Raw genomic sequence first — 21,854 nt, forward strand, 5'->3', positions numbered from 1 at the left:
TAATATTCCAATTATGACAAAGATTCCGCATCGGTGTTCAGTAAACTTATATATCCCTCTCCTCCCCAAATCTTGTCCCTTTCTCCTTTTTGCCCTTTACTCTTTTCTTCCTCCCCGGATTTGTCTTTTTATAGTCTTGTGCTGGTCTATACCTTGAGGCTGGACTTCGACCTAGACTGACCTGGACTAAAACTGGACTGGCTCCATTAACGATAACTCCCCCACCATCATGGCGCCCCCTACCTATCTGGGCCTGACAGGGAAAAAGCTGTCCCTGACGGTCTCCACCATTGCGACTATGGGTTTCTTGTTGTTCGGTTATGATCAAGGTGTCATGTCGGGTATTATTTCGGACCCGGCCTTCAACAACATGTTCACAGCCACCAGGAAAAATGATGTGATGCAGGCGACCGTTACAGCTGTATATGAAGTTGGTGAGTTTTGCCATCCGGGATCTAGATATGCCTTTCGCAATAGGGACTAACCAGGACAGGATGTCTCTTTGGTGCCATCTGGGCCCTCCTCTTCGGTGACTGGATGGGTCGTCGTTGGATGGTTATCTGGGGTGCCATTGTCATGATTATCGGTGTCATCATCCAGGTCACGGCCATTACCGACCAAATCCCTCTGCTGCAGTTCATCTTCGGTCGTGTTATCACTGGTATCGGCAACGGCATGAACACTTCCACCATCCCCACCTACCAGGCTGAATGCTCGCACGCCAAGAACCGTGGTCTGCTCATCTGTATCGAGGGTGGTGTTATCGCCATTGGTACTATGATTGCCTACTGGATCGATTACGGTGCCCACTTCGGTCCTCAGGACTTGGTCTGGCGTTTCCCTATTGCCTTCCAGATTTTCTTCGGTGTTATCATCATTGTCGGCATGTACTATCTGCCCGAGTCGCCTCGCTGGCTCGTTGCCCATGACCAGGTTCCCGAAGGTGAGAGGGTCATTGCTGCCCTCCAGGGTGTCGATATCGATGACCGCCAGGCTCAGGCTGAGAAGAACATTGTCATTGATTCTGTTAGAGTGTACGTCCCTTTTCTCTCTCCAGCTTAAGAGGCTAGTGCTAACTTGGAACAGCTCCGGCGCTCAACAATCCTCTTTCTCTGACCTCTTCACCGGTGGCCCCTCGCAGCACTTCCGTCGCATGATTGTCGGCTCCTCGTCGCAGTTCTTCCAGCAGATCTCCGGTTGCAACGCTGTCATCTACTATCTGCCCGTTCTGCTCGAGAACTCCATCGGACAATCGCACAACTTCGCCCTCTTGATCGGTGGTATCAACATGATCTGCTACGCCATCTTCGCCACCTTCTCCTGGTTCTTCGTCGAGAAGATCGGTCGTCGCAACCTCTTCCTGGGCGGTTCCGTCGGTCAATGCGTCGCCATGATCATCGTTTTCGGCTGTTTGATCCCCGGTGACCCCGAGACCGCCAAGGGCGCCGTCTTCGGCTTCTTCTTGTACATGTGCGTCTTCGGTGCCACCTGGTTGCCCCTTCCCTGGCTCTACCCCGCCGAGCTCTCGCCCATCAAGACCCGCGCGAAGGCCAACGCCGTCTCCACCTGCTCCAACTGGCTCTTCAACTTCACCGTCGTCATGATCACCCCCGTGATGGTCGCCCGCATCAAGTGGGGCACCTACCTCTTCTTCGCCGCCTGGAACGGCCTCTTCGTCCCCGTCGTGTGGTTCTTCTACCCCGAAACCGCCGGTCGCACGCTCGAGGAAATTGACCTCATCTTTGCCAAGGGCTTCCTCGAGAACATGTCCTACGTCCACGCTGCCCGCGAACTCCCCAAGCTCTCCCAGGAGGAGATTGAAGAAAAGGCCGCCGAGTACGGCATCATGGACCGTGAAGAGAAGGTTGAGGAACGCATTGCCGAGACCGACCCGCCTGCTTCGCAGGAGTTGGGTTCTTTCCAGCCCAGCCAGCTGTAGGCTGTACATAGTACTTTTTTTTTTTTTCTTTTTTCCCTTTTTCCCTTTTTCCCTTTCTATCTTTTTTCTTTACTCTCTAATTTCCTTTTTTATCTTTTTGATGTTTGTGATACCTAGCACAGATGGCTGTGTATGTCCTTGTCTTGCTGGTAATGAGCCATGATGTCATGGTTGGGAGGAAAATGTGGTTATATTGCTCTGCATTGCTGCACATTAATATTGCTTTCTAGTATCTAGATGATATACTACAAGTATACTTGACTATCTTTTCTTGTAGTTTTGACTACAGAATACAAAAATACTTCTCGAATCCTTCTTTCTTTCCAGATCGTATCAACTATGCTGAGATCGTAAAGTATGCAGGCATGCATTTCTCGGATCGTGACATTCGAATTCGACATTCGACGCCTTCGATGCATTCGTCAGTATGTGACTAACTCCACTGGAATGTCAACAGAAGCTGAATGGAACGTCTGTGGAATGCCAATCTGCATGGCCTTCCGTGTTTGTAAATAATGCAAATGCGCATACGCGGCACAGAAGGTGTTGTACGACACGCTGATGCGATGCAATGCAATGCATATTTGATTTATTTGTTATTATCCCTGCATTAGGTGATAATGTCTTATTTGTGCACTGTATGGTACACTCTGGCTGCAGTGTGCATATTCTGTTTGTTTTGGTTATCAGTAGTCACATACTACACTGTCTCGGCCCTGCTATGCACTCTGTAGTGTACGGAATCCTCTCTGGCTACATACATACATTCCTCGGCACGCCCGTGACCGTGACCGTGTTCGGCTCGGCTTCCTGCTTTCATCTGGCACTACAGGGCACTACAGGGCACTACAGGGCACTACAGGGCACTACAGGGCACGGCAGGGCACGGCAGGGCGGGCGTTGGCGTTGGCATTAGAGATGTCAATTTATTATCCTTTTTTTTTATTAATTATTGCATCAGCAGCGCAGGGATGAGGGTCGACTGGCTGAATACGGGGTACATAGTACTCCGTACAGGACAGGGAACGGACGGGGCACTCGTGCAGATGATCTGTCGTGTTGATTGGATTGAGTTGGGTTTATTGTGCGCGCTATTGAATTGATTGTTGATCGCGAGGCCGTGTACCGTACCGTGCATGAGCATGGGCTGGGCGGGATAAATACGGGGACGGTGTACGGGGATCGTTGAGCTAGGGGTAATAGTTGCCTGAGATGTACATGTACGGTGTAACTAGATGTACTTGCATATGTAAACATACAGTTAACTATGAAAATTTTCTATGATCAAACCCATACTCATAGTTACAGTCATATATACTCACGGAGTGGTGTAAGGTACCTCAGAACTCCCTCCGCACCCGCGGATTCCCCCAGATAAACCAGGGTCCGTTGGATTAGTGGCAAACCACATGGGATGCGACCCGTACCATGAAATGAATATACAAGATAGACGTCAGGATTGCGGTTGTGTATAGATGAGGAATGGTGAGCGCATTATGTTGGATAAGTTACAAGGTGGTGGGGGTAGTGCCTGAGGCCGCTATCACCGCGGTCAATGACATGGCCGTCATACAGCGCTCATAGTCCGACAAGCTTATTCCCACCCCCCATTCTTTTTCTTGCTTTAACAGCCCGACAGCTTTCAAAGATGACCGTTACTGGATCTTTACATTCTCCCGATCAGAGAATGGCCATCAACAACGATGGAAAACTCACTATCGATGAAATGCTCGCCCGCTACCCACTGGTTGAGGTCGAACGAGCGATCTACCACCTTGACTATCCTGGGTACGTTTACTCAAGCTCGCAGTCCATTGTCTGTGACTCTCTATGCCGTTACTGACAGAAGTGTACACGGTCGACGAGATACAATGATCCAGCAGTGCGAGGAGCTGATGGCCCGAGGGATTAACGCCGAGGGTTGTCGTGAGGGTATACAGTGGGCGATTAAGAATATGCCCGCTACGCAGCCGTAATCCTCCCATATCCCCAATATCCTGACTTCTATCATTTGATGATATCCCGGCTGACTGACTCTGTTGAAATAGCGTTGACCCTGCAGAGCCACAAAACCTACATCCCGACGTATTATGGCGAATACAGTATCTGAAATATATGTACTGCGACACTTCCAACATCCCCGACGAAGAACTGGCAAACATCCACGCTATTCTCGAAGCCTATCGCACTGGGAAACTCTACGTCGACACAGAAAAAGTGACGGTCTGGTTTGGAGGTAATATGGTCATGGGGCCTATTTCGAGGCGGGATTTGGAGTTTGAGGACGTGATTGTGTCGGTGGAGGAGTGGAGGGAAAGGCTTGGGCCAGGGATGGTTTGGGTTGAGAAGGTATGTCGCTCGCGGTCCGTGATTCAAGATGCTAGGGCCTTATACTGGTACAAATTGAAACATCTCCCATCAAGACTTGATCGGAGACTAGATCTACTTCGTTATATTAAGAATGCGACGTGGGAATGGCATAAACTTTGCTTGAACCTTGCGGCGGTAAATGCAGCAAACCTGGTTTCGCAATCTGTTAGCCGATAGAAGCACGGTTCAGTTCTTGGGCTTAGGGCCACCAGTCAAATCCTGGAGAACTCGGTACAACTGATTACAAAGTGATGACTGGCTAGGTCCTTCTGCGAAGGTTGAGGAAGTAAATATAGGAGGACCCGACTAGCCATTCATCTTCCCTACGATCTTCGGATTCCTTAGTATGACTGTTATAAAAGCGTGCGGTATACTAGAGTCATTCTGTCCTTGCTACTATACTACACCAGTGACAGGAGGTTATCCTGAAGATGTTTTTAGTTCCATAAGGGCCCCTATTCCCTCCTGTCGATTTTTTTCTTCGCTCTATTATCATTCACTGCACTATGGGGATACCACATTGCAGCAGCGCAATCACTTCAACATGACCAAAGAACAGCCAATAATTATTCACAAGTATTCTTTGTGGCCTTTTCCTGGAAGTTTAGAACTGGCGCAGCTTCATGGATTTAGACTGGTATCTGAGTAAAGCCCAGTCTGACCTGACACAAGGCGGAGGACCATAGCAAAATTTAGGCGATGCGATGATTGATGCTCTTTCGGTGATTTCCTTGATAATGATAGTGGTTGTCCGATGTTTTATGCTCACACGTCTCATTAGACGATCAAACGGTACTTAATGTTCCATGCTTATGTTCGGTGTTTCAGAAAGAGATTGCTAGAGGAATCCCTATCAGAACAACCTTGGGTATTACTTCTGCAATTGTGGCTAAGCGAATCAGCGATTAAACCCATGGATTCTTCAACGACGAATCGATCCTCTTTAAGCCGACCAACACCAGTGTGGATGAGATGATAACGGGCACCGAGGCACTCCGTGTGTTAAGCACGGCTGCGGATTACCTCGCGGGCCTCCGCACTGCAGACGAAGCTGACCATTCTGGCAATTATGAGAAGCAAGTCCCGGTGGAAAGTCTCAAGGTAAATGGCAAGGGCCTGAGCATGTCAGCAGCTGCTCCCAGTATGGATGAGGCCTGTCAAATTGCAGATATTAAGCCTGAAGATCCCAAAGGGCTGGCGTGGATGACGTCTGGATATGCTTGGACGCACTGTTTGGCGAGAGGGCCGGCAAGAGAACCACGGAAGTTGTAAAGCCTGGTTCAAAGACGTATCTAGCGTCGCAGGTGACACTTGAAATAGCATCTTCCCTATTTCAGCGACACAGTAAACATCACGAATGTTTTTACATGCGTGAAGGCGATCTAGTGAGCTCCTTTGATATCGCCCGCTTGAAAAATGGGGATAGGACCAAGTATTCAGGCCCTATATGAGGTTTTTGGACAGTTTTACCGTCACCCTCGGGGAATGTTCTATTTTATAACGCCGACATCGACATCCGTTGGCTCCTTGTCCATAGGTCTTGCAGAACATCACTGGTCCTGTGTGGAATCCCATTTCTTTGTGGACTTTACGGTGGCCTTATTGCTGCGCGAACTCATGTTGTTCCAGTATATTTTCGCAACAAAACCCTTTATGACAGACAAAACCGGATGTGTCATTCTTTGGATGACGATTGAAGCAAAACAACCAGGAGTATATCACAGGGCACGACATGCATTTCCCACCTAGAGACATTGCTCAGATCAACAGGAAGAATTGAGGTCTCCCGTATTATCCCACAGAAGCTTCTTCAACCAGCTATTGACTCACAAGATGACCAGACAGAGTCCTATGTTCTTTTGTTGTGAAGACCATGGTTACAGCTTGGAAGAGCAAGAATGCCTCTCCACCACCGTCTTCCAAAGCCTTTCACACTTTGAATTCGACGTCATCGGATCTTCATTCGGAAGGATCTCCATGATTCTTCATACTTAACTCGCCACAAGGAATCAGACCTGCTGGGCTGGCATGTTAGTCGTTTCGCATGGATAACAAAGATTATCTTCGGTGCCATATTCTCCAGTTGTTACTGAGTAGCAGTAATGGGAGTCTTGTCACAAACAGACCTCAATCCCTACCAGCAGCGCATCAGCAGCGCCTGTCAGCCTATCCTCCGTCCATGTCATACTATCTGGGGTCTTCCCCTTCACCCAACACATCAATCCGAAGCACCAATGACCTCCGCCTTCCGAGATCTGGCCCCTGGGGCTTACCTCCTCTTTTCGACATATGGTACGATGGCGGATGTGGAAATGATGGATGCACCGGCACCCAAGGAGATGTGGCAAGAGGCAACCGAAAGACAACCCGGGACAATTGGGGGCAGCAGTATGACCGGTCGACTACATACATACACTCCATTTATTTAACTTGTTCATGAAGTACGAGAGATGACTTAATCAGAAAATGTAGCGATAACTGAGAACGAAATGAAAGCTAGTCGTGCTATCTGTTAGTATTCAGCGTAGGAGCCATCCTGTAAACCGTGGTAGCCGCCAGGCACCGTGTTATAACCTCCGAGATATCAACATGACACTTCTACTCGACTTGACAGGCAGCAAGCCTCGCACCTACAAGAACCTTTCTCCTCCCTTTTCCTCTCCTTCTCTTCTCCTCTCTTCTTCAAACTACGACCTTCCACGCATTTCACACACAACAGCAACAACAACAACACAATCCACGATGTCTAACAGAATGAATATCACATTCACACTGGCAAGATATACATCAGAACCCTATGAAAGTTCAAGCTAACATGCATCCATCTACAGCCAAAGGGAAACTGGCACGAGACCCAGCACCGAAACCGCCGAGGTGGCATTACCAAGAAATACAGAACGCCTCACAAACTGAATTTCACATTCAACCTGGTAAGTCAAAATCTATGTTCTTTATAACGAACTAGTCTAACATTATCTCACAGGGAGAAAAAGCTCAGATACACCGCAAGGGCCAGGGTTGCCGTTACCACTTACGCCACAACCACAGGAGGCAGACCCAGAACTTCCGCGGTGGCAAGCATCCCAGAAACAGCGAACGCTGGCGGCAGCACAATAAAAGGACTCAGCAGCAACAGGCACAGCCGCAGCCGCAGGGGATACCAAGCCAGTTCTACGAGACGGTGTCTCCAAGTGACTTCCAATCCTGGGAGCGTCATAACCGCCTCAGTCCAATGACCATGTCCCAGGACTACACCTGGCAGCAATCGGCTCCAAATACCCCCTCGCAACAACAGCAGGTCGAAACCCAATGTTTACTGCAACCCCCAGAACAACGTCAGTCACAGCGGGTACCGAGCCAGTTTTACGAGACGATGAATCCAAGGGAATTCAGATCTTGGGAGCGTTTGAACCGTTTAAACCAAGCGACCCAGAACCACCACGTCTGGCAGTCACCGGCTCTAATCAATTCCTCGCAACAGCAGCAATACGACACCCAACACTTGCTGGACCAAGAGATTGAGAAGATGCGTCAGAATCACCAGAGCTAGACCCAACAGGAGCAGTTGAGGGATGAGAGACAACGAAACCTGCAGCAATGTCTTGACAACATGCGCAGGCAGTACCAACTTGAGACCCAGCAGGCGCAGTATAATACTCAGTCGAGTCCTGAGGGCTCTAGGTCTCCTTCTACATTGCGTGCGTGTCCGGGTATCGACGAGGACGAGGCATCCGTTATATTTGACGGATATCGCTATGTGTGAGTACGAGAAACACAATGCAATCGTGACCGTTAGCTTTCGAGCTACATTTCAATAAAGAAGGTCTCCGGTATTATTCCAGCGCCAGTAGCGTTTGATGTCTTGCACAAGGGGGCGTTCATATAGCGAGTCTTTATTTTGAGACAGCTTAGTTTAGCTTGAATCAAATACTAAAAGTTTCCTAAAAAAAAAAAAAAAAATCTAATATTCCAAACCATTGTAGCGTCACAACAGGCAGAGATACTATCATGATGATGCTTCCATTGCAGGCATCAGCTTACTCTGCGTCATCTTTAATTTTTAAATCCCATTTTCAACCACACCCGCACCCAACGATAAACACACCAAGATGCCTCGGAATCAAAGAGCGATCATTAAATTAAACCCTGTAAGATTTTATTAAACCGTTTCTCTAAAACCGAATCTCACATGCATCGATAGGGGGACAGAGTGGAGATAACCTTACAAGGCGAACTGGAGATAATGATCCTGGGGAACAAGTCTCAGCGCCGGCGCCGGAACCGACGAGGTCGCCGTACCCAACAGAAGCAGAACCATAGTTTTTCTTGTCAAAAGCATGAGAAGCTGCAGACTCCGGAGCCCCAGTCGCAGCAGCAAGCCCAGAGCAGCGAGAATCAGTCCCAAGTTGTTCCAACCCAGGCCCGACTTCCCCGAAGCCAACCTGAACAACCTCAATTTGAGACACAACAGTGGTTGCCTCATTGGTGGACACAGCCCGCGGAAGGACTGAAGCAGCGAGATATCGATGAAGCCACACGACAACGGTCCGAGTATCGAGAGCGATTGCAGCGGATTCTGGATGTGGCCCAGGTTAAATCGAGTCAGAGTGAGCCGAAAAAATCGAAGTACGTACCGGCTCAATACCAACGAGAGGGCACCAACTGGCCCGAAGGTGAAAAGCGACAGCAAAAGAAACCTCAGACCCTGGCCGGGCATCCATCTCGAGGACAGTCTCATCCACAGAGCAAGCCTCAGAACCAGCCGGGCGATGATCGGCCCCAAAGCCAGCCTCAAAGCCGGCAGAAACAGCAGCGTCCGTATACAGAACCTGTGGAGAAGCAAGTTGACAAGGCCACGCGACGACTATCTCAACAAGGGTTCCGATCACAGCAGCTTATGAATGTGCCCCAGTCCCACTCGGCATCTGGCCAGCCCCTACAACAGCTCTCTCATGCCCACCCCGAGCCACAGATGTACGTGCCCGCTCAGTACCAGAAACCAGATGCACGGCCCCAGAAGCCGCCTCAGCCGTCTCAAGTTCAGTCCCGGGAACCGTTTTTATTCCAACAGAGTGTGAATGCTGTGAGTTCGCCTCAAACCCTGTCTGATCGGACCCTTCAGACTATGTTTCCGTGGACGGTTGGTGCTCATGTTGATTCCTCGCGACAACAGCATCCTCAGAGTCAACCGCGAAAGATGCAAGAGAAACAACAACAACAGCCCTCTTCTCATGATACCGAGTCGCAAAAGTCGGTTCCGTACGTTCTGGATTCGTGCCATATTCCTTGGGTTTTTGCCCAGCTCGGGTCGGGAAAGCCCCCATCGGAGCCTGACACTGATTATGAGCAGTTGAACTTTGATGGTTCAAGATCTCCATCTATAGTGAGCTTGAGCTCGGATAGTGATGAGAGTATTGTTATAATCGGAAATTGGAAAGCTACCGAAGGTGACGGATCTTGGTGGTAGAAATTACCGGACGCGTTGAAGAATAATATCTCGCTAGTTTCGCTTAGCTTGGCTCATAAATTCAACTTCCGGATTATATCGTGTTTCCAAGTCGGGAATTGTGTAGTCCTTTTCGTAGAAAGAAGGCAACAACATGTAGACCCTAGACACTCGGATGCTTATGACGCTTCCATTTCGCTGGACAGGCAGCGAGGGATCCTTCTATCCGGTATCTTATATTTGTCCTACATTTCTCCCTGCATGTTTATCAAATAATTCTTCGCTTATTCTCTCACTCTCTACAATTTAATTTCAAATGCACACCGAAATGTCGAAAAAGGAATCACCCAAAAAGCAAACACCAAAGAAGGAAGTGACCGTCAAGACATACCTGGTAAGATCACTTCTTAGCCCAAACAAACCCAATCTAACACACATACACACACACACACACAGGAAGACTCAGTCAACCATAACCATGTCCAGACTCAAGGTTGCTGCTGCGGCAAACATCTCCCCGAACCCAACTCCCAACACCAAGAATCCCAACTAAAGCACCAGAAGCGAATTTCTCTCCTACCCCAGTATCCAAAGAATTCATATCAGTACGAAAGGCAACCGTTTCACAAAAAGCCTGCACTGCACCAGGCGCCAGATTTACCGCGGTATTCGCAGCCCGTGAAGCTGATACGGAAACAGGAGCAGGAGCAGGGCCAGAAGCAACAAGGTCAAAAGGTGGAGAAGGACAAGAACGCGAAGTCAAAGTCTCAGGAGAAGCCTCAGCAGAAGATGCAGTTACCCCGGAATCCAACTCAAGAGCAAATTCGCCGGTATAGGCTTGAGCGGTTTTATGCTGAATGTGAAGCTCCGCTTGAGACACAAGAGCAGTTTCCGAGCTGGCCACAGTACCCATATACTTCTAACCAGAATGAGAGGGACGAGAATCAAGGTAAACCCTCGGTGGAGAAAGATTGGATCGCACCAAAGAAGGAGACTACGGATCTGCCCCGGTTTCCGGTAGCTGCATACGGTGGACGGCGGCCTTTCAAAAGTCAGGGCCAGCTGTCGACGTCTCGAATTCAGCCTCCGCAGGAGAAACCGGAACAACAGTCTCGTAGCTCTGATAACAGGTCATTGATTCCCGAGAGCTCAAGGTCGTCTTCTACATCTGATGCGGAGTCGAGTGCCGAGTGTGAGAGTGTGTTTGGTATACCTAAGTAATGGGGGAATAAAGAAAATTGCACGCTATTGCGGATTGCTGGTATTATGGCTATGAATACAAGACAACGATGAGTTGGTCTATAGATAGATGGTGTGGCAACTAGTTAAGACAGGCTAGAATCCTAACACTGAGTTCTTAGACATGTCTTCATGTTCTATTCCCCTACTTATCGCAGTAGATTACTTGACAACAACTAATCTTATGGTAGCCTCCAGGCAACGTTATGTATATTTCAATCAAGCTGTCATGATGTTTCCATTTCGCTTGATAGGCAGCAGACAACGTGCCTACAAGCATTCTCTTATTCCCGTCGTTTCTTTTGCCACTACAACCATTCTCCATTGCACTACAACATTTCACAATCAAGCATTCAACAGCATAACAACTCCAAAATGCCTCACAAGGTATTTAAGTTGACGATCGACTTGGTAAGTTCCATATCAGAGCTCAATAGTGACCAGATCTAACATTTACATAGGGAGATGACGTGGTATGGGTATGCAAGGCTCGATGTCACAGCCGCGAGGAGAAGCATACGCCTACGCAGAAGCACGATACCGAGGATGCCAATATCCACCAGCAGCAGACGCAGCAAAAGCCAGAAGTTCAAGACCCACTCCTCTCTCAGGGCCAGCGGAAGCAGTTCAACCACCCCGAGGACCAACCCCAGGGCACGCGTGAGCAGCTGTCCCAGCAGAATCAGGTTGAGCAACAGAACCAGCGGAATCTCTGGGATAGATGCTTGCGGGAACGGCAGCAGACTCATCAATGCCAACGCGAGATCCAGCACTCCCAGCAGCAAGTCCAATTCGAGCCTTTCCACCAGCAATTCACGCACAAGAGGCAAAAGGTTCAGGATAAGGTAAAGCAGGAAAAGTGGTTCCAGAAATGGCGTCAGGAGTTTAAGGACCAGGTCCAGACACAACAGCCTGATGAAGAAGAATGCCCGATCCCGCCTGATTACCGACAGGCACCGAAGCAGCCCACGCAACAGCCACTTAACGGCCAATACCAACCACAACAGCCTCAAAACCTGACTCAGAATCCACAGACACCGAGCCAGTACTGGAAGCAGCCCCCACACGTGCCCCATTACCCTCAGCCCCGATACCAGGTCTGGCATCACCCATATTATCAGCCGTGGCAGCCGCAAACTCAGAGCATTCTCTGGACGTTGCAGGCTCAGTACCAAAATTTAGATCAGCAGATTCGGCAGTTACGCTGGCAGCAGTGGCTCCAATCCCAGAAACAGCATTGTGAAGTCCAAAATCAGAAGCGGTTTCAGACCTGGCAGCAGCAGGCGTCTCAACAGCTAATCAAGTGGCAGCAGGCCCAATACAACGCCCGTAGGGAGCGCCACCAGCTTCAGCCGCGGGAAGGAAGAAAACAGTCCCGAGCACATGACGAGTCAGGTATTCCCGATTTTCCACCGTCTCCTTTTGGAACAAATGAAGATAGCAATGATAGTAACGAGGAGGGATATCCAGAGAGTGAAGAGGGTGAATATGAGAGTCAAGGCGAGAGGGATGGGAGCGATAATGACCTGGAGAGTCACAGTGAGACTGAGAGCGAAAGCAAGGTGGAAGAGGACAAGGACGAGGACGATGAAGAGGATAATGTGGGGAGTGAGAGCGGCTTTGTTTTTATCTGAAAGCTAGGGAGAAGACTAAGATGCCAGTGTCGCTGGAGAATATCAGAACAATTACCTTAGCATGGGAGTATGACTGTACTTGACTTGCTTAGCTTAGAAGAATAAATTCAGTGGCTTCTTTATAGTGCCCCGTATCGTTGCATTAAGCTCTGTTTTAGAAGTTCTACCGTTGGGCCAAAAAGACCACTATGATGAGCATCCGCTCATCATACTCAGGAACCGATATATATAGTAGTGCACTGTGTATGGCTGTCACACCTCAGCCTCACACTCTGGCCAACCCAGGCGTCAAGGTTTAAGGGAATAGCCAAACTGTACAGCAGCTGGATTGCGTCATCCACCAGGAGCCGTCTCCCGTCTCCCCCAATGGCATCCATCGGTATATTCCCCTGAGCTGTGCTTGGGGTGATTTAGCCTACCAGTGAGTGTATACCTCCACAGGTACTGCGTGTCTAATCGTATTCAATATTGCAGGTATCGAAAAAATAGTCGATGAAGAGTACAATTCCGACGCACAATGTAGCAAATAGGGGGAGAGGTTATTGACGGACAGACTCGACATCGCCGGAAGCAAGACGCAATAGCCAACAGTGGTATTTATTATGGCTGGATGAGAAACTGCCATGTGACTTGTTTGTTAGCTTTGGTGCTTCTAACTCGCGAGATTGTAGGGATATGGACAGACCCAATGATACATAGGAATGTGCGCACATGGAGGCTAAGGGTAATTTCTGGCTTTATCCCGTCGCGATTGAGGAGTAATCCGTGACTACCCTCAATTAACCACTCTCTCACACCACTCAGTACAAATAATTTCTTTTCCATACGATCTTCTTCCTAGCAACGACGTGGGTGGCCACACGCCTGACGCAGAAGTTTGATGCAAGGCTCAGGGGACTTTTCTGCTGTTGGTCGGACATGTTGGGCGAGCTGCGTGAAGATCATCAGCGTCTAATTTGCTATGCGATCTATCTGTGGACGTTGGTGGCTCCGGTGACCATGCCTGATCGGTTTGATCTGTAGGAGGGTTGTGTGTTTATAACGTCAATTCATGCGGCCTTTAGTGGATTTTGTACATATCTGCGTGAATTACTTTTCTATTCGTTGCGGAACCAAACCATAACTTAAAAATTCTAAGGCTATTGTTGTCAGGAAGAATAAGAGTACTTCCTATTGCCAATTCGTATAGGTACTAGGGTTTATATGAAACCCTAATGGCTCCCAGCACGTAATGATAACCGCGAATGAAAAAAAAAAAAAGGCGCGCTTATGGCATGACACTATAATCTATATTCTATAAACACTCTTTAACAACAGCTCACAAAGCATATCTATACCTCGGATGGTCATCCCCAAGATTATCCGCCTCGCTCTGATCCTGTAGTCTATAGTCCCTTTTACCACGGTCTCGAGCTCTGTTTTCCATGGCAAGCCCAATGGCAAATCCAGTCGATGCCAGGGCAGTTAGTAATAACAGAGCGAGACAAACTGAAAACCCGGTCTTGTAGTACGGGAATTCGGATTCGAGGAAAATGTTGCTCGCGATGATCCCACCGCAGTTCCCTCCGCCGACAACCATAGCCACGCCGATCGATCGTTTGTACTGACCGACAAGCTAAAAAGTACACTATTAGCTGACATCTTCCCATCGGATACTAATGCTGAGATGATTTGCGTACCTGGTTGGTAGCCCATGCTAGGATGAGCGGCAGGGTTGTATATCCGGTTATCGTGATGAGAAAACATGCGAAATATTGGACTTGGGTGGATACATAAGAGCTTGCGAGGAGGATACTGTATCCGACAATGCCGAAAATAATCGAAAATAGAGTGAAGAAGTATCTGTTTCGAAATCGATCGGCCATGTATGTGAATAAGAGCTGAATGAAGACGGCAACGACATATAGAGGAATAGTTCGGAGCTGTGCATCAGAAGCCGTGTAACCCAGTTGCTGTGCGGTCTGTTAGCGAGATCGAGGGACTGCCAACAGCGCAACTCACGGCAATGATAGTCGGCACGAAAAAAGAGACTGCATATGTAGTATTAATTGTCCCGATATACATTCTAAATGATTCATTAGCCCATTGCTTTTGACCTAAGGGGATGAGGAGAGTGACTTGCATGCAACCAAGATAGATCTTCCAATCGAGAAATATGCGCTTCGTCGTTGCTGGTGTAAGTCTATCCATGGAAGCTTCACCATCATCCTGTGTCATCTTCGCTTTTTGAAGTGCCTTTTCGTCGTCGTTCAAATAATTCGCCTCATCAGGCCAGTCGACCACGAGCCACCACACGCAGATGCCGTACGCAGCTGTAATGGAACCCTCAATGATAAAGATCCACCTCCAGCCTTCGAGGCCTCTTAGGCCGTCCATTTTGACAATCGCGTATGCCAGAAGCTAGAAGTGGGCTGTCAGTTAGCTGCACGGAATCTGCGAGGAGCTTGGAGAATGCTTACGCCTCCGAAAGCACCCGCCAGGGTTGAAGAGGGGAAAAACATGCCAAAGCGCCATTGGAGCTCATATCGTGGATAGTACATCGCTAGTATATACATGCAACCTTCACATGGGATCAGTATACCGGTCTCCTTCGCCATTTTACACACTCGGGGTTATAGCTCACCAGGGAACACTCCAGCTTCAAACACACCTAGGATAACTCGAAGTGTCACAATTTCACCGAAGTTGCGAAGAAAGCCTTGACACATGGTAATGATGCCTAGATAAACTCAGCACACGAGAATTCCTTGCAACAAGAAACAATTTACTGACCCCAACCGGTAACGAGAATACTAAGCCACGTACTTGGTGACAAGCGCTTGAGGATCAGATTGCTCGGGACTTCAAAAAGAATGTATGGGATAAAGAAGATGCATAGCGCAATTGAGTAGTCCTGGCCAGACATTTCCAACGATTTCTCGAGACCTTGGATTTTCGCATTACCGATATTTCCACGGTCAAGGAACGACAGGAAATACAAGATGAACAATGGAGGCAGCACATGGAGGTCGAGCTTGCGGTTCAAACGCCTGACAGCAGCAGGGTCAAGAGTATTCGAGTATGTCCCATCAACTGCACTCTCAGCCTCATCCGCTGAGATCGTAGGGTGTTGGGGCGCCTTCTCTGATGGAGTCTCGGACGAGGACCTGCTGTATTGGATAAAGGATAACATCGTGGAGAATGAGAAATGAAAAGGAATAATATCGAACGATATGATGGTCATGATCATGATCTAAACGACGGGCCATCTTCGTTAAGTAGAGCTGTTGAGTTCGTGGCTGTCAGAATTGTCTTCTTTGTTATCTGTCTATCAGTCCATTGGAAGTGCATACTGGGGTCTGAGATAAGAGGTACCTGAAGACGACATCTTAGAAGCGAGCCAATCGGATGGGATATAAAATAAGCGAAAGCTTTTCGTTGGTATAGAGTAAGTTGTTGGTGATCAACGATATGGCGTTACTGCTCACATTCGTGGGTGTTGCTTATCTAGAAAGAAGCAACCCACAGTCGGATAATGTTTTGTCGTGCACCTGCTGTCCTATACGGATATTTGATTGGATTGGATGACCAGTAGCAGCTACTAACGGTGACTTTTATACATACGCCAGATTTGGTCCGATATCCCTCAAAACATCAGTCCAATGCCCGATGCCCACACGACTTGTATAGGTTCCGTCCCTAAGTCGCTCGTCTCTTCGCCTCCAGACCTTCTCCACGTAAGTAAATTAACTTATTAAAAATAAACCGATACTTACCTCTAAAAGGAGTTTCGTTGCATTGGTGGCGACCGACGATAGCTGAAATTTGCCGTGACTGAGCTCCAATCTTTCGAGCACCAATCCACGGTCTATAGGATCCAGGCATTGTGCACCGACAGTGAGCAGAATCCACCCATGGTATGCTATCATGGGGCTGTCCTTCGGAATGTCGTGTAGTTGTTGGAGTAACTCATGCGCTAGGTCGTCGACCAAGAACGATGGCATCAAGTCCGGCATCACCTGGTACAGATAGAGCAGTGAGGTTCGGCGTAACAGTTCGATTGTTGATAGACAATGTTTCATTGTGTCCTCGGCAACCTCAACCTTTCCCATATAATATTTCACCGACTCTATAGTCACCGTGTGCGCTTTAAGCCTTTTTTCGACGCGCATCGCTCTAGGAAGCATCCTCATACTCCATGCAGCGTTATCTTGGTCTGGGGGCATACCGACCAGTAGGCTCTGAGTAAAAGCAGCAAGATTGGTCATAAACCAGAATACATCTTTCGCCCAGCCTAGCAAATACAGATTCTGTTCACTCTTTACATTCAGCAAGTCCGTCAGTCTAAGAATATCGACGTCCCTATCCTGGAACAAGAACGGCTTAGACACAATAATCGTTACATTATGCCAGACGAATGTTTTCACCAGAACCCTTGTAGCCCACGAGACTTCGTCCTCTTGCGAAGCTACGTCTTTTACGGTGAAGAAGCGCTGGTGAATCAGGGTACGAGCTCCTTCAAAGTAGCTTAAATGGTTTTCGTTGTCGGCATCATATGCCTACCGCAAATAAGCACGCTTGTTTCTGCTTGGAGGGATGAGGACCTACCTTCTCGAACAGATAAAGTAGTATAGTCGCTGCGAGTACAGCATCCGTATGGGCCAATTTGGGAATTTGAAGGTCGCGTTTGAGAAGTTGAATCGCTGTTCCTTGATGCTTTAAACTGGCTGTTCGGCTGCGGACAACTTCTTCAGGACATAACGCGGGCGCAGAATTATGAAGGTTCGCAAGTGCTCGTGATGCGTGTAGAACTGTTGGGGACTGCATGAGGCATTTGAAGACGTCCAAATGAGGGTTTCCCGGACAGTCGACACTCCGAATGATATTCCGAGTCATTTGCGCGCAGAAATCTTTGGCGAGTGGCTCTTCAACCTGACTGTTCACGACATCTTGGTCGTGAATGGAGTGAGAAACTTTGTCAGGGTCCACTGAGTCCCAAGAGGAACTCCGGATCGTAGGTGCTTGAATCGACCCTAGAGCTGTGGAAGTATTCCTTGCGTCATCGTTCACACGGGTCCGCGTAGCATTACGGTCGTAGGTGCAAGTGAGACTTTTGGCACGGCACTGACCACATGAGGGTTTCCCCTCATCACACTTGACCTTTCTTCGCTTGCATACGAAACAGCCTAGAATGTTGGTTAGGCTAGATTCTAGAGGCCGGGAAAAGAACACATGACTGGGGGATACAATACCTGACCGAGTCCGTTGTCTTTTCTGCTTTGCAGTCGATCGTGCAGCAACATAGAGGGGTACACGCGCAGACATGGGTGGGGTGAGATTAAATTAGCACAAGCATGCGAGGAGACGACAAATCAACTCGGCCATAGTAATAATGGAAACCCGCACGACTGGCTCGTGTTGTCGGAGCTGTGAGAAAGCGAGAAGAGCCTGATTAGTATTTAGCGGCTGTAAAGGGTTCGTTCCCCTTTGCCGACATGCAATAAGCCATTCCAAACGCGGGGGCCACGGGCTACTGTCCTCCGAAGTTGACGGTGTAACGCTACCGGCAACGTCACTGATCGATATCTGCTTGGGAAGATAAAAGGCATGGACTTCCTGTACCGCTGTACGTACTGAAGTTCTTCAAGATTCAGTTTTCTGATCGAATTGGATCATATCTTGTCCCTTCCCCGAATCACCATTGGTATCTTTACCTGACAGACAGGTTTTCTACCCTGTACAAGTAGATCCTTGACAGGCATCGCGCAAGTAATACTAGATAGATAATGGAGGCGAGAGATAACTTGGATTAGGGGTTGGCTCTGATATCTCTGGCCATCTGATTGGCTCGGATATACCTAGCTATCCGATTGGCTCGCATAGCGGCTCCCAAATTTCGAGAACTTCTATACTTCGCTATAACGATACAAACAGGGGTTCATCATGTATAAAGATCTCTCTCCTAACCCCCGTCATTTCCATCATAGATTCTTTTAACAGGCACCGAACTGGTTCAAAATCATATTCTCGAAGCAACCGAACACACTCTATTCTATTTTACAAATCACGCACAAGTTGCACAACATGGCACCAACTTCCGTGGATGAGGACCTCCGCCCCAAGGACTACTTTGATCAACGGGCAGCCAGTGATATGGAACGGAACTTGATTACGAAACAACGCACTTTGAATGAAAGATTGGCCTGTGCCACTCGTGTCATAGCCCATTTCCAAGAGGATGCTGGGCTTGCTGGTCAAATCACTGCTCGCTCTTCCCGGTCACAAGATGTATACTGGACCCTCCGCTTCGGTGTTGGCTGGGAGGAAGCCAATCCAAAAGACTTTATTGAGGTCGACAAAGACCTGAATACCATTACCGGCACCGGCATGGCCAACCCTGCCACTCGATTCCACTTGTGGGTTTACGCAGCCAGACCCGATGTCCAGAGCATTGTTCACGTTCATTCGCCCTGGATCCAGGCTCTTGCAGCTGCTGGCGAGGGCATCGTTGTTTCGCAGATGGATATGACTCCTTTCTACAACGACTGCACTATTCTAAAAGAATGGCCTGGTGTGCCCATTGCAGACCAAGAGGGCGTGATTATCAGCGGCGCGCTGGGCACCAACCGTTCAATCGTTCTTGCCAACCATGGCATGTTGACAGCCGGAACGACAGTCGAGGAGGCTACCTACCTGTGTGTGTACCTTGAGCGTGCTGCCCGCATCCAACTTCGGGCTCGTGTATATGGACCGCTAAAGCCCGTGCCCGGTGCATTGGCACAGGAGGCTCATGACTATCTTATGCAAGAGCGCATTGTCGCAGCCACATTCGACTACTGGGTCCGCAAAACAGAGAGGGCGTTTGGGCCAATGCAGGTTGGAAAGAAGAACGAAGAACTGAATGTTGTATAAGATAGAGCCAAACGTATGGACTTAACCACGCAGCTAGGTTGAGAACAGAGTGTTTGGTTAGTGATCAGTCATTTAGTATAGTTTTGTCCATGCACTCAGAGTCTGATACAAATTTCGTCTTAAAACAATATTCTCACTCTGCTTCTTACCCTCAACCATGCCAAAAGCCTTCAATACTCCCGAAGATCAAATCTACGATATAGTGACCGTCATGTGGTATATTAAGGCCGAACAGCCAGTCCGCGTGACATTCTGGTATAACCAGGTGGGTACATTGCTTTGACGGCTTCCTTAAAAGTAAGTACTAATGCTGGGGTGATTACTGATAGTTCTCCTCAGTCTTTTCAGGTCTAGTCTATTATGGGATTGGTCATGTAAAATGAGGACCTGTGAATTACTACATGTGCTTAGTTTTGCCGTTTCTGGTATAGCCTCCCGGTACGCCGTACTGTAAACACCGCCCGCCTGGCTTCCCAATATAAAAGAGCCCTCCCTCACTGTTCTGACTTCTTTTCCTCCCAAATCTTTTTTTCTTCCCAGACTCCCTCACATATTCTGCAGTCACCCATATTCCTGGCCATTTGAATTCTGCCACCCCCTCTTTCTTTTTTTCTTTTTTCTTTCAGAAACTGCAGCTGCGCCCTCTCACCTCCACTTCCAGTTTCCTTTTCCTTGTTTACATTGACCGGCATTTCAAGCTGATTCTGTCTCCCTCTATTTTTATACAGTGAATTGGTTCATATTCTCTGCTCCCCTATCTTCTACTAAAAATGAATTTACATGAGGTCTTGCTTTTCTGGCCGCTCTTCATTAATGGTATCCGCCCTTTCAACTCCCTTATCAAAGGAAAGGTATTGACTCCAGGCTTGACTGACTCCCAAGGCTGATTACAGCTTACAATTGACCCCATTCATTGCCCCTCTCCGCGGGCGCCCGTCGTGCGTCGCACTTTCACCCTAACCATGCCGATCCCATGTGCCGCGTATGCGGTTGGAACGCCTAGATGACAATGATTTAGCATCTGGGAGAAACAAATCCAATGGCATAAATGCCGCATCTGTGGTTTTGTTGGTTATTTTCACCACAGACACCAGTCACATTCCTGCAGAGGCAATTCTGTAAAGTCTGGAACCAAACCTCACTGCCAAGTGATGAATGATTGAAGCTCTGTTGTCAAATTTCCAGTCTGCTGCGTCCCATGACACACTACTGTGGAAAGGACAATGCTACAAGAACAATCATTCACTGATGCAGAATTTCTTGGCAAATGACACTATGCTCTCATGCTCTCATGACCATAACACTGATTACAGCAGAATGCAGGAGAAAGTTTGATTAATCATCATTTCATTGCACCATGTTAAAATACATTGGCATACATAAAAGCAAGGACCATCTCACCAAAAAGAAAAATTTGGAGCAGATCATCTAAAATTACCGGCCCCAGGATTTCCCTTGCCCATACAACCCTTCCACCAGTACAGTGGATTGTCTCGACAATTGTATATCGCGCATTGTTGATTATTATGGAGAATGCCCAGAGGAGACTGTACAAGTCATAACATGAGCTTATACAGCTTAATACTCGGCTCCTGCTGACTCAATTTTCTTTCATGCTAAACTTGCTGCGTTGAATTGCCTTCTTAACAAAGAGGGTTCAATAAATGGCCATATGTAAGTAGCTTGCTCGTCAGTCTGATATGTGTGGTGATTAACCTCAAAACTGATGTCAAGGTGGCAGAGATATCTTAAGGAAACTGGATGAATGGCATTGCCCAGAACTGGGTGAACTCCAATTTCATGGCTTAAATATCAGTGAGGGTTGGAACAGCGATTCACAGCATAAAATCTTACCTCTGACAGTGATATTGATCCTTCTGGCTATAATTTTCGCAGGGCTTATTTTCAACGACTGGGGAACGGCATGGAATGTTGGCGGCTTCTTTGTCTCTCTGGTAACCCTCCTGTGGATGTGGGCCAACTATTCCATTAGTTGATGAATGCCGAAATGGTCATAATCAGGTTTATAGTTACTTAATCGGTAGCTATAAGATGGCGAATAGAGTGGCACAGCGAAGCCGCAAAATCCGCGCCAATCCGCGCCGAATCCGCAATGGCGCGGATTCGGATCCAATGGGCCAGAATCCGAAGCGGCTGCGGATTATACACGCAGGATCCGCAGCGGCGCGGATAATCTGAATGGAGTGGCTTGGAGTGGATTTTGTGGCTTGGATTATCCACAAGATCCAATTACAATATGTTACTGTAATTTAGTAAATAACTAGCAGTTGGCCAATTTTTTAATCAAACTATGGTTGGATTTAATGATTAATAT

At 48.1% G+C, this 21,854-nt stretch overlaps 9 protein-coding genes across 9 annotated transcripts; 7 read left to right on the forward strand and 2 right to left on the reverse strand.

The window, feature by feature from the left end:
• The first annotated feature begins 114 nt into the window (after window positions 1-114).
• Window positions 115-2,250, forward strand: ASPGLDRAFT_181164 (uncharacterized protein). Its single transcript, XM_022542986.1, has 3 exons — window positions 115-434; window positions 494-1,034; window positions 1,087-2,250. The coding sequence occupies exons 1-3, from the start codon at window positions 230-232 to the stop codon at window positions 1,937-1,939; spliced, it is 1,599 nt and encodes a 532-aa protein (XP_022396052.1). The 5' UTR covers window positions 115-229; the 3' UTR covers window positions 1,940-2,250.
• A 1,569-nt stretch (window positions 2,251-3,819) lies between these two features.
• Window positions 3,820-4,595, forward strand: ASPGLDRAFT_52798 (uncharacterized protein). The gene is made up of 2 exons (XM_022547838.1): window positions 3,820-3,911; window positions 3,988-4,595. Exons 1-2 carry the CDS (start codon window positions 3,835-3,837, stop codon window positions 4,484-4,486), a joined length of 576 nt encoding a protein of 191 aa, XP_022396053.1. The 5' UTR covers window positions 3,820-3,834; the 3' UTR covers window positions 4,487-4,595.
• Window positions 4,596-7,009: 2,414 nt separating this feature from the next.
• Window positions 7,010-8,033, forward strand: ASPGLDRAFT_1057616 (uncharacterized protein). The gene is made up of 3 exons (XM_022539496.1): window positions 7,010-7,084; window positions 7,141-7,239; window positions 7,293-8,033. Exons 1-3 carry the CDS (start codon window positions 7,052-7,054, stop codon window positions 7,857-7,859), a joined length of 699 nt encoding a protein of 232 aa, XP_022396054.1. The 5' UTR covers window positions 7,010-7,051; the 3' UTR covers window positions 7,860-8,033.
• Window positions 8,034-8,418: 385 nt separating this feature from the next.
• On the forward strand, window positions 8,419-9,538 carry ASPGLDRAFT_85950 (uncharacterized protein; the record flags this gene model as incomplete). Its single annotated transcript, XM_022550354.1, has 3 exons — window positions 8,419-8,457; window positions 8,511-9,392; window positions 9,483-9,538. Coding segments are annotated over 3 exons (975 nt in total), but the record flags the coding sequence as incomplete, so codon positions are not given.
• A 545-nt stretch (window positions 9,539-10,083) lies between these two features.
• ASPGLDRAFT_29971 (uncharacterized protein) lies at window positions 10,084-10,976 on the forward strand (the record flags this gene model as incomplete). The annotated part of the gene is made up of 2 exons (XM_022543903.1): window positions 10,084-10,149; window positions 10,212-10,976. The coding sequence occupies 2 exons, from the start codon at window positions 10,084-10,086 to the stop codon at window positions 10,974-10,976; spliced, it is 831 nt and encodes a 276-aa protein (XP_022396056.1).
• A 393-nt stretch (window positions 10,977-11,369) lies between these two features.
• Window positions 11,370-12,628, forward strand: ASPGLDRAFT_40056 (uncharacterized protein; the record flags this gene model as incomplete). Its single annotated transcript, XM_022545168.1, has 2 exons — window positions 11,370-11,405; window positions 11,456-12,628. The coding sequence occupies 2 exons, from the start codon at window positions 11,370-11,372 to the stop codon at window positions 12,626-12,628; spliced, it is 1,209 nt and encodes a 402-aa protein (XP_022396057.1).
• A 1,260-nt stretch (window positions 12,629-13,888) lies between these two features.
• ASPGLDRAFT_1057637 (uncharacterized protein) lies at window positions 13,889-16,136 on the reverse strand. The gene is made up of 8 exons (XM_022539497.1): window positions 15,983-16,136; window positions 15,401-15,919; window positions 15,252-15,347; window positions 15,088-15,188; window positions 14,751-15,028; window positions 14,630-14,693; window positions 14,308-14,580; window positions 13,889-14,243 (listed from the first exon to the last, which is right to left on the reverse strand). The coding sequence occupies exons 2-8, from the start codon at window positions 15,855-15,857 to the stop codon at window positions 13,947-13,949; spliced, it is 1,566 nt and encodes a 521-aa protein (XP_022396058.1). The 5' UTR covers window positions 15,858-15,919; window positions 15,983-16,136; the 3' UTR covers window positions 13,889-13,946.
• On the reverse strand, window positions 15,996-18,337 carry ASPGLDRAFT_85951 (Zn(II)2Cys6 transcription factor). Its single transcript, XM_022550355.1, has 5 exons — window positions 17,860-18,337; window positions 17,216-17,793; window positions 16,384-17,166; window positions 16,232-16,335; window positions 15,996-16,166 (listed from the first exon to the last, which is right to left on the reverse strand). Exons 1-5 carry the CDS (start codon window positions 17,930-17,932, stop codon window positions 16,115-16,117), a joined length of 1,590 nt encoding a protein of 529 aa, XP_022396059.1. The 5' UTR covers window positions 17,933-18,337; the 3' UTR covers window positions 15,996-16,114.
• Window positions 18,298-19,645, forward strand: ASPGLDRAFT_52801 (uncharacterized protein). Its single transcript, XM_022547839.1, has one exon. It carries the CDS (start codon window positions 18,692-18,694, stop codon window positions 19,517-19,519), a length of 828 nt encoding a protein of 275 aa, XP_022396060.1. The 5' UTR covers window positions 18,298-18,691; the 3' UTR covers window positions 19,520-19,645.
• Window positions 19,646-21,854: the final 2,209 nt, after the last annotated feature.

The sequence above is a fragment of the Aspergillus glaucus genome (genome assembly GCF_001890805.1).
Source record: "Aspergillus glaucus CBS 516.65 unplaced genomic scaffold ASPGLscaffold_32, whole genome shotgun sequence".
Taxonomy (NCBI): Eukaryota; Fungi; Ascomycota; class Eurotiomycetes; order Eurotiales; family Aspergillaceae; genus Aspergillus; species Aspergillus glaucus.